Source organism: Actinia tenebrosa, unplaced genomic scaffold, assembly GCF_029948245.1.
Source record: "Actinia tenebrosa isolate PJP-AT-01 unplaced genomic scaffold, QUT_ActTen_1.0 PGA_scaffold17__23_contigs__length_9995812, whole genome shotgun sequence".
Lineage (NCBI taxonomy): Eukaryota > Metazoa > Cnidaria > Anthozoa > Actiniaria > Actiniidae > Actinia > Actinia tenebrosa.
In genome coordinates, this window is record NW_028292577.1 from 1465906 (window position 1) to 1477422 (window position 11517).

At 37.5% G+C, this 11517-nt stretch overlaps 2 protein-coding genes across 3 annotated transcripts; one reads left to right on the forward strand and one right to left on the reverse strand.

The window, feature by feature from the left end:
- Positions 1 to 436: 436 nt before the first annotated feature.
- LOC116301918 (ribonuclease H2 subunit A) lies at positions 437 to 7462 on the reverse strand. The gene is made up of 8 exons (XM_031711090.1): positions 7090 to 7462; positions 6926 to 6997; positions 6146 to 6275; positions 4954 to 5041; positions 3908 to 4045; positions 2052 to 2139; positions 1473 to 1596; positions 437 to 856 (listed from the first exon to the last, which is right to left on the reverse strand). Exons 1-8 carry the CDS (start codon positions 7214 to 7216, stop codon positions 712 to 714), a joined length of 912 nt encoding a protein of 303 aa, XP_031566950.1. The 5' UTR covers positions 7217 to 7462; the 3' UTR covers positions 437 to 711.
- LOC116301917 (uncharacterized) lies at positions 7447 to 11517 on the forward strand. Of its 2 annotated transcripts, XM_031711089.1 has the most exons (6): positions 7447 to 7696; positions 7796 to 7854; positions 8104 to 8167; positions 8453 to 8618; positions 9184 to 9457; positions 10117 to 11517. In XM_031711089.1, exons 1-6 carry the CDS (start codon positions 7470 to 7472, stop codon positions 10344 to 10346), a joined length of 1020 nt encoding a protein of 339 aa, XP_031566949.1. In that variant the 5' UTR covers positions 7447 to 7469; the 3' UTR covers positions 10347 to 11517. The 2 variants fall into 2 exon arrangements, with proteins under 2 accessions (XP_031566949.1, XP_031566948.1); XM_031711088.1 differs by having other exon boundaries at positions 7447 to 7854.

An 11517-nucleotide genomic window follows, 5' to 3' on the forward strand; every position in this document is an offset into this window, starting at 1 on the left:
ATAACTGTTACTAATGGCTTGGTTTTTACTTCCCTCTGTTAGCGCATGAGAAATTTAACACTTTGGGACAGCCAATTAAATTGGGCTACGGTTGGATTATGATAGAGCCTCGTTGCTGACCAAGAGAACGATATTGCCTGATATCTGCTGAGAACCTGGAATAAGGCCTCGTCCACAACATGGCGTTTACACAATAAAAACGACTACTGTTTGATTCGTTTTAGCATTTCTTCCACGATAAGACGATCAAAAACCATGAATTTGAAAATGCTTTCTAGAGTGGAGACATTTAAAAACGGAGGCTTATCAACTTTATTGTGGACAGCGAAAACGGAGGCTTTTGAAAACCAAGGGGTTTATTGGTTGTAAAGCTCACAATACAACAGTCCAAACAAAGTACTAAATAAAAAGAAATAACAGAAAACCAAACAACAACTAAAATACCGCCTCTGTAATCTTTATTTGCATGTGTCTATACCCTCCCTCTCTCCCTTATGGCTTTTGTACGAATACTCCAAATAAGTACTTCATTTGTTGATCAGAACATGTCCAGAAGATCAGTCCTAAGTGAAGTATGGTGGCTCTAGTGTCAGAACAAACATTTTTGGGGGGGTTTGTCCCCACTAATAGGGTTAATTCAGTTCCATTGTCTTACTGCATATACGCCTATCCATATGATGTAATTGGGTGGTCTTCACGGGTGCATATGCATTAAAAAGCTTCCATTGACTCCAGATTACGTTCTAGGAAAAACTTGTGTGTCTTGGGTACATCTTTACCGTTGTTAGCCGAGAAGAAGTTTGTGATCGCAGTTGTTCCTTTGGCTGCTTCATCATCACTGTCGCCATCGTCATCCCTAAATAAGAATCATAAAACAAACTTGTAAAATCATGAACATACATGTACACCCTTGAGGAGCACCCGATTGAATCACCCTTGAGGAACACCCGCGAGGAGTACCCGCGAGGAACACCGGATTGGATCGCCCTTGAGGAACATCCGCGAGGAGTACCCGCGAGCAACACCGGATTGGATCACCCTCGAGGAACACCCGCGTTGAGTACCCGCGAGGAGCACCCGATTGAATCCAATGGACAGCAGCGATTTCTTGCCACCACTCACAGTTGCAGCAAATTCAGGTATTTAGACGCGCGTAGCAATGCATATATATGAAAGAAACTGCAATCTTTCTAACTGAAAACCTAATATTAAATCGCGCGAGAGCCGAAACTTGTTCTGTGAATGGAACAAGGCGCTTCAAGGCTGTTTTATGGTGGAGCCGAATAGGAAGTCCCGTATAGAGGTTCCATAACGTCTAGAATCCGGCACAGCATAATATTGCCAGAACTGGTTGTGGCAGATCTCAACTGACAGTATCAAGGAATCAAGGCCGCTTGTAATGAATAGTTCGTGGCTTATATGATTGATTGGTTAAGTTAGACAGACGGCAAAGATTAATAGACTTTCAGTACCATATGACATCAACAGCCTTGTTGTCTAAGATAGTACTGCATGTTGCCCAACTGAATCTAACTAACTGAGGAAAACCAAACACTTTGTCTACATTGTCAGCTAGCCATCTCTTGGTGGTGGGATCTGCAAGTACAGAAATCACAATAACTGACTCAAGACATTTATATCGTTCACGTCTGGAAAGACAAAAATAGTACGCCATGAATGGTGGGTAGCCACTGATTTTGATCAATGTTTGCAACAATGCTTGATGAAGTTACCCTACCGCAACTTGGCATTCTTACATTTACCAATCTCTTTTAAAGTAGTTATCGTCTTTTTTTAAACTGAACATAACCATTAAAAACTTAAAAACGTAAATTAAAGTGATAGCTAAATTTAAAAATAAGCCTACTTTGTAGGCAACTCTAGCCTAAGCTTAAGACGCGGATGGAGTTACTGTGGAGTCTCTCCTCTTTTTCTTATCCCTTCTAACTCCCTCTCTCATATATCACTCAACAGGAAGCCTATTTTCCTAATTTCCTTTTCGGAGAGTTGCATTTGAAGGAGGCTATGATCTTCCTCTACTTTGATCGTACCTGAAGGATAACCTGAACCGCAGTCTTCAGCAGTCACTTCTAATCTCTCTATAAACTTCCATGATTTGATCACCCTGTCTCGTCCAACCTACAAATGAAATATCGTATTAACTAATCAGAACTTAGCCTGCGAACACAAGCTTCCCACTCCCAAGGGGAAAACATGCTAGCAAATTTAGGTACACATGCGCAGTAGTGCTTGTTTCCATCAAATCACAATCTCGTATCCATAGCCTGCGTTTATTCTGGTCTGCGGCGAAGAACGAGGGCTCTAGCATAATCCGGTATAAGAGCGCATGTGTTAAAATACTTGCTAAAAATAAATATGTTCCTGTTTTCTAATTTTTGTTGTGCTCGGAAGTAAACATAGAACTCTGTTTTAAAGCATGATTATCATTGATTGTATTTCACTTCCCGAAAATTGCGCATGCGCCAAAATGTACTATGCCAGAGCCCTTGTTCTTCACCACAGACTAGAAGAAACGCAGGCTCTGGGTACGAGATTGATCAAAACAGTTTTTGGATTGCATTTGTGTTTGCGCAAACACGTTTGCAAGCTCAAGGAAATGAAAAAGAGTTTCCATTCTTGCATTTGAATTAGCGTTACTGTGGTTGCTTTGGCATTTTTCATTTGTTTCTTTGGTGTGGTACCTCCAACGTGTGGATTAATGTAAGTGAGCAAGGGAGAGTGAATTTCATGTTCACTGATTTCTTACTGTCCATAAAGTATTTTGATTTGGGTCATTTGAATCAAACTTGAGAGGCACCTTGCATAAACACAATAGGTTCCACGTACAGTGAAGCCATATACCTTTCTCATAAATGGCCGCCAAACATGGTTGGGACTAGGGACAACTGCATGAAGGTGAGGTGCCAAAGGCCGCATTAGTAAGAGATGCTTAAAAGAACTCGAATTGGTGAAATGAATGACTTTGACACAAAAGATTGTACTGAGTAGACTTTGTTTACTAATGAGGCCTTTCTGACCTTGCTTCCATTCAATAGTGACTGGTCCCAACCGCGTTTGGTGGCCATTTATGAGAAAGGTGTATAACTAGCTATAAACCCTCAAAGTCGAGAATAAGAAACCGGTTAATCTACACAGCCCCCCTCCTCCCTCTCCAATATCACACAGGCATCCCAAGTCCCAAAGATGTAAACGTAGAGATACATACATGTACATCTGCAGAGGAGGCTTGGTTTTATATTCTAGGTTATCAGTGTTTCTTTATGTGATTTCCTTTTTGGGGTATTATTATTTTGCATCATGCTCCGAAAAAGTGTGGTTTTCTGGTGTTCCTTATCTTTATTACCCAATATGTAAAACTGTCCAATATATTGGTATTTCACTTCAATTGAGCCTTTACCTAAACAAGAAAAACAAAAACAAACCCCAACACAAGAGAGATCACATAAAAATAGGAAAGAATTGAAAAGTTCATGTTGTTTGGTAATATTTTAACATTGGTAAAAATACAGCCTGAAATGCTTGGCTGGAATGCATGCACAGCTTTTCTTCTTTTACCTTTACACAAATGACTAAGGGCAGCCAGAACGTAGTCAGTAATAACTAATTTGATAAGTGAATTAAAAGATCTAAAAAGGTTTATAAAAACGATATTTTGTAGTTCCAGAAAATATGCATTCCCAAAGCAAGGAGGGAATAATTGTAAAAGGACCCCCCTACCCCCAGGAACTTTCATTTTCTTCCATACAAACTCTGTAATTTTGTTCTTTCTCTGACCCCCCTCCTCTCCAGTATTTCCAATTTCTTTTGCAGGTGGGGTATAGATATATATACATTTTTTTGGAACTACACATTGTAACAAAAGACATTAGAATTTTAGATAGCTAACCTTTGCACAAATACTAGCAGCGCTCACTATAGGAAACTTGGAGTCTGCTTTTGGAGTAACAGTGATCTGCTGATCTGGAAAGATGTTTTGGAGCTTTTCTTGATACTTGTTGGCCACCCCTACTGTATCTACATAAACCTGCAGCATGGGAAATTTAAAATTAAATAATATATTGCAAACATGTAAAGAAAACATGCAATAAAAAAGTTATTTCATGTAAGGAGATAATGAGATTAGCAGTGGATTCCACAGAGTGGCTCTTCTTCAAATGGATTCCAATTGGAATTTAGAAGTTGATTTTTGCGGAGGGAGGAAAACCAGAGAACGTGGAAAACCCTTGAAGCACAGGAGAGAACCAACAAACAACTCTACTCACATAACTCACATACAACATGGAGCTCGTCGGGACTTGAACCCGGGTCACATTGGTGAGAGGCGAGCGCTCTCACCGCTATGCCACCCATGCTTCCCTACAGCTACAGACACAGCTATTTAAAAAGAGGTTGGTTGCATACCAATCCCAAATTGCACTATGGGTGATGTGAATCTGCTCAGCAAAAGGTCTTAACAGTTTGGGATGTTACCAAACTTTGTATGCACTTTGCTTTGGCAAATGTTTTTTTGTGCAGACATAATTTACACATAAATATAATATATTGCAAGATGCAAGCTGCAAGATGCAGCATGCAATAAAATATTCACCGGCCTTTTTTGAAAAAGCTGTATATTCATTCCTTGAATGCAGACTAGACTAGAGGGTTAACCTCATTTAAATGAGAAATAGAAAAGAAAAGGAAGAAACAAAAAATATCAGAGGCAGATCCAGGAATCTGAGAAAAGGGGGAGATTTGGTGTTAGGAGCAGGCTAACAAGGAAACTACAAAAAAAAAAAAAAAAATTAATTTCCTGCATTTTGGAGTTATTTTGGGCCAAAAAAGGTAAGAATATTAGTCTCAAACTAAAAGAGGGGAGATGGCCTCATCACTCCCCCTGTAAATCCACTAAGGAATGAACATAGAAATTGAAGACCAAATTATAGTATTTACCTCTTTCACATTAATACCAGACTTCAAGAGAAGCTGAATCAAACCAATGGCTGTGTTATGGGAAATTTCATTGAGGCTGCACTTTGTTCTAAGATGAAAGATCAAAGAAAGCTTATAAGATTATTTAAATTACATGAATCAAATAAAAGGCAGCCTAAACCGTGAGTCATAGGAAAAACCAAAGAAAGTAAAAACAATTTATCCAGTTGTTAATTTTCCTAAGTGTATAGTACATGTCCTGTATACATGTAGATAACAATAGGCACATGAGTTCTCAACTCCTGTTAGGAAAGGGACATTTTTCCTAAATGGGAGGGAAATTTTTGTGTGAATTTTTTTTGTGGAGGGTAAAACCTTTTTACTTTGACAAAAGCTAGTTTCTCGTGGACTTGTAATAGGAAGGTCATGAATTTCTTACTGAGTGAAAGTGGTAGGGCTGCAACCATTTAAACAAATTTTTTCACAGGAATCCTCCAAACCTTCTAAGAGTAACCTCAGGGCCCTGTCATAAAAGCAGATATTAGAGTTACACTTTATTGCCTTCAATCAATTTTAAGTTGAGGCATTTGGGTCAATACATCAAAAACATATAGAAACTGATCCACTGGATCCAAAATTATTTTATTTGAAGGAAATAGAGTGTAACTCTAATATCTGCTATTGTACTTTCTCAAAGAAATGCCAGAAAGTCTAGAAACCCTTCAATTTAAAACATTCAATTTTACTTGAACATCAATAAAAACAATCTGTTTAAATAAATGTGCAATCAAAAGGGTCAAACACAAAGGTAGCTTACAACAAAAACAAAAACGAACTATACAAAGCTTTAGGATAGTAACTGGATAACTTATTCCTATCAAATGAATGACCTGAAGAGGTCAGAGCAATTAGCATTTGCTTAAGTCATTTGCTTAAGCATGTATGTGCCAAGGCTCTAGGATTATGGTTTGTGGGTGCTGTTCTCTCATTCCTCAACAATGGAAGGGCAATTGAAGCCTCATGACGTCCCATAAACTACTATTACATATACTTTTTGTTCATAGACTGACAAAGTTGTGAGGCCAGTGTTACAGTTCTAAATAACAAATAACTGGTGTTTCAATCATACATACAGCTGCTAAAGAATGGTTTAAATACTGATCCATGTATAACGAAACTTCACTAAGCCTGTGTGGCATATATGGTTAAGTACCTTTTTAACATTTCATTGGATAAATGGGTTGGTGACAAGATATCAATCACCCAGCCAATGAAATCAGTGTTATCCTCTGACAGAGTCTTAAATAGTGCTTCTCTTTGTTCTTCTGTCAATGTCTTGGAATCTAAAAATTCAAATCATATGCACATACAGCATGTTAAACTCAATTACATCTATCATACATTTTTTCTCTTGTTTTGTATTCTCTTTTTCTTTTTATAACAATGTGACTATGTACATATTTGATATAAATGCCTATGGCCTGCCTATGGCCTCGTCCAAACTTGCATGTAGACCTATATCTAGACCTAGTAGGGAAAGTTCATTTAATGTGTCGAGGGAAAGGGGGTGGGGGATGAAGATATGTGGGGGCCCCAAAAATGTTTTGGGACATAAAGGGGGCTCTAAAAAATTGTCATGCAAACGAGTTAAGTGGGCTCTCAATTTGAATTTGAAAATGTTCATGGGTTGTTTGGGGGGGGGGAGGGGCTTCAAAAATTTAGTTAAGTCCTTAAAGGGGGCCTGTAAAAAAGGTTTTTGAGCAGAAATCTTTATCACCCCTCATCTTGGCATATTAAAATGATTTTTCCCTTACACATAAAAATAGTTCCCAAGCATTCCCCATCCCCCAGCTCCTGACTCTGGGACATCGTTGGCCAAAACTGAATGCCAAAGGCATAGTCATGACCTTTCGAGAGAAATTATTTAACCAAAATGAAAGTGTTTAAGTTTAATTTTCTTTGGAGAACATTTGTGCAAATACCATGATCATACCTGCAAATCCAAGTTCTTTCAGCTTTTCTGACTGTGATATTGGGCAGTAACAAATACCATATACCATAGGTCCTACAGAAAACCAAGTAAAACGAGCTCAAAAGAATAGTTTATAAAGTAAAATTTCTCAACTGATGAAAGCCGCCATCTTGTTGTCAACTTACCCAACACAGGACCTCGTCCTGCTTCGTCTATCCCCACACAGCAAGGCTCTGAACGGGTTATCTCAGGAATCGGAGACTGTATTTTACAGTTCTTAGTATTATCTTTCTCGTGCTGGCTGAAATCCATGTTAGAGTATCAATATTCAAGGAGAAACACCAAAAGAATTATTTTCCCGCCAAATTTTATAAAATACTGCAGTGCTCGTACTTCCGACCAGCTTCCGATAAAATATAATTTTGTCGTTATGGTTTCGGTTGGTCCCGGTTTAAAACCGTTAGAATTTCGTATGATGTCGAGAAGAGTTCGTATAGCATTCGTTACCACGAAAATTTGACGGAAAACATTCGTCACACACATAGGACAACGTTTGTTTTTAGAAATGGCCGTAAATATTCACAACAGTAAAGACTTTTCATTTGATAACTTGTATCAAACAGAAAAAGAAGTAATCCTATTTTGTTCAAAATACAACAATAGACCTCTAAAAGCTACAGTTCATGATTTAATGCGAGACGTAGAGCAGTTCTCGACATCTTCGATTTTAAAGTCAGAAATTCCACTGCATGTGCAATGTCGGTGGTTGACAGCTATAGCAAATCAACCGTGGTTAGTACCAGAGAATAACTCTAGTGCAGAGATTCAAGTCAATTCTTTGTTGCAGTATATGTCTTCACCTAATTTATGGGTACGATCTTTGGCTTGTAGTCTTGTTAGAGTGTTCAGTGGTGAGCTTAACCCAAATGGAGAACACATTGTAACCCAAGGTTGGTATTAGAAAATGTCCTCTGTTATTTGGGGATGAGTGGCATGATGGATGGGGCTAGATTAGGAGGGGACATGATGACTGTAAACCACCTGACAAGGCATATAAGTATAAAAAGCAATATGTTTTTGTACAAAAACACCCTGAATGAACTATGAATAAGAACAAAGACTGTCTACTTGATAGCATTATTATTTTACTACTGTTACTTTCTGTGTTTTATTTTTTATTTATTCATTTTTATCAACAGTGACCATTATTTGTAAGAACCTAATGACAACAATTGAGGGCTCATTAACAGCTGATATTGAAAGGTGGTGTGTTATAATATTCTAGTCTATGTTGAGATTATCCTAACATTATAACCACAGTCAAATACTTCTGTGTAAATGTTAAAATCTGTAAAACAAAATGAAAATGAAAAAAAAAAATTAACATTACATATGTTTGGGATAGTCAATCCCCCCCCCCCTCCACTTTTCCCATAGCAGTGGCTAGAAAATTTGAATGAAAAAGTATTTCTAATCAGGTTAACCATTAATTATACTCCAGGGCTGTTATTTGCAGTATTTAAACCTTTTCACTTGTCTGTTTTCTAGCAATGGATTGTGTGAAATTGTAGCTTGTTCCTCCTTGTGTTACATTGCAAACTACTGGGTGTCCATAATACCACAGAAGTCAACACCATTTGTTCTTTTGGCACTCAAGACCTTTCTGAATATTCTGGAGAAGGCAAGGACAGACGTGACTCCTTTTTTGAATCAGGTACAATACCATTTATATAGGCTAGAGTACAGTACTGTACAGTAATCAATGACTATTTTGTAGAGAATGAAACTACACATATGCATAATATAGCATACATGATGTTAATTTTTCAGTTGCCTCTCAGGGACAGTGGAAATGTTTTTGGAAGTGAGTGTGTGGGGAGTCAATCGTGCCACAGGCAACCCACAACTATAATATTTTTTGACCTGGGATACTAATTAAAATATGGCTTTCACAAATACAATACATTAAATAGTTCTACCAAAAATTATTTCTCCTCAGTACCCTTGCTTCTCCACTGTCCCTGCCTCTTGGAAATTACAGGTCATTCAATAGTTTGTCTTTCATTAATAGTGCTTTTATAATTCAATTAACGTTTAATAGATAAAAGGCACTAATTTTGATGCTTAACAAGTTTCTTCACCTATCAAGGTTTTTTTTCATACAGTATAATTGAAGATGGGTATAAGTTTATTAGCTATTAACGAATATGGTTGCTACCATTATTCCAACTTACTGTACTATAATCCAACCATCTTTCAAGCATTCTTTCATTATTTAGGTTGCAGCAGACAGTTTAACCCAAATACTTCACGTCCCAATATTATGGCTGGGTATTCTAAGTGACAAAGAAAGATTGGAGATAGTTGCAAGGTTGTTAAACATCTTGCAGCATTTTTTCAGAAAAGAGAGTAGGGATAACATAACGATGATAAAGCTTCTTCAGGCTATAAATATGGACAGCTTGTTAAGGACTTTGCTTGGCATACCTGATTTAATAAGAACCTTGTTGGGTCTGCTGCTAGAACTGTTGCCTCCTGTCGCTACAACAGATGGTAAGTATGACATTAACATTTATAACATCTTGTGTACCTGGTCCATGGTTAGGCTTATGGGTTCAGGGAATGCAATTTTGATGGGATAAGGGATCGAATCAATGTTGGGTATTTTGAAATCAGGGATCAGTGTCAGTAGGACTAAAATGGAGGCTTTGCACCATCATGTGATGGCAGCCATGACAACAAGCACAACAACAGTCACTCTCGTGTTAATCAGATTAGACCAGTAATTCAATAGGCCATTTGCAGGATATAGTCACTTGACTGTTTCTAGATGGCAAAAATTATTGGACTTCCTTTTTTCGAATACCTTTTGCTGGATTTTTTGAATTTCTTAAAAGAGTATGGCTGTCTTTAAAACTATGCTTTTTTGAGATGTGTATATACATTTGTACTTGATACTATTTACACTAAATAACAGATAATCAACATCTGTTGAGTTGATGCCCATAATAATAAAAAAGGATATTTTTTTCTAGGCTTCTAGATCTCAAAATTTAGAGGGGGCATACCTCTAAACCCCAAAGAATTAAGGGCACCTTTTGGCCTCTATTGTCACAGCTGCCTAATTAAGTAAACCATTCAAAAAAATAATGAGGCTATTGATAATAAATATTGTAAAGCCATGTATTAAGATCATGTGTATTATTTGACAGATGCCCCATTCCTAGAAGTACGCTGGCTGTCATTGTGTATTCTTTGGAGATTTCTTCACATGATGGGTATCACACCTGATGTTAATACTAAACTCACATCCATGATTGACCATGGCTGCAGTGATCCTGATCAAGTTCAGTTTCTACACCAACTAGTATCAGCCAAGTACAAAGACTATCTAAATCTTGGAAGATTTAAAATAGAAAATGAAGGAAAGTCAGCTACTTAGTAGTAATTTATACATGTGAAGAACAAATATGGTCCGATTCTAAGGCCCTGTTTACATGAAGGTAGGGTAATCTAGTGGCAGGTCCAACCTATTTCACAGGGGGTAACTGTTAGCTAGAAATACATCATATAGCATTCTTTTTAGGTCTTACCTTTTTATTTCAAAGGGAGGTGACTAGTCACCCAGTTTACCCTCTTGGATCCACTCTTGTAATCCTAGTTTTTTTTTTGTTTACCTTCCTCATGGAAAACCAAAAGCAAAACAATTATCCCTAGGACTAGAACTACACTAGCTAGGTTGCTGCAATTTTCATAAACATGTGAACTCTGTGTCTCTGAGCTGCACACTGAAATTTTGTTTTTTCGCTGCAGTCAGTCAAAAATACGAAAGGTACTGACTGATTAGGTTTGATTGACAAACCAATTTCAGCGTGCAGCTTGCAGACACAGAGTTTGCATGTTTAAGAAAATTGCAGTAACTTTGTTTCCTTTAAAAAGGACATTAGCATTTCAAGATGTCAACTCTTCGTAAGAGGCAGTAGTTATCGTCGCATGGCCTCTGAAAGTAATCATAGTGACTCCACATAGTTTAAAATGTTATCTGAGAGGTTCATTGTATATTACTTGTATAAGTAGAATAATCATAGAATCAGAATAGAATTCCTTGATACCTAAGTTTTCCTTTAGTATTAAATCATTGTTAAGGGTTACATTAGTTTCTTACAAGGTTGTAACAAGAGATGAGAGGTCTAAAGGATTAAGATTTCATCTATAGGGTAAAGATCATCTCATAGCTGGACAGTACACTCCAAATAATTTGAAGTTGCAGCAGAGATTTAACACTGAAAGGGATAATGCTTCATATAAATGAGACTTAGATTGAGAATAGACCTAATCCACTGTTTTTTTTCAAACCACGTGTTATTCCCTAGAGTATTATTTCTTTGTTTAAGGTGACTGACTCCCTTATACTGAATAGCTTACAGGATGAATATAAAACAGACAGCCACTTTTGTTTCCGGATGTGACGTCGTGGTGGTCGCAGCTTGGAGGGTGTGGTATTGATTCTTGTGTCATTTCTTGGGTCTGACAGTTTACAATTATGAATGTCATGCCTTTGTCATTCCAATCAAAGACAACTTCTGGATTCAAATAAATAGTACTTTCGCAAA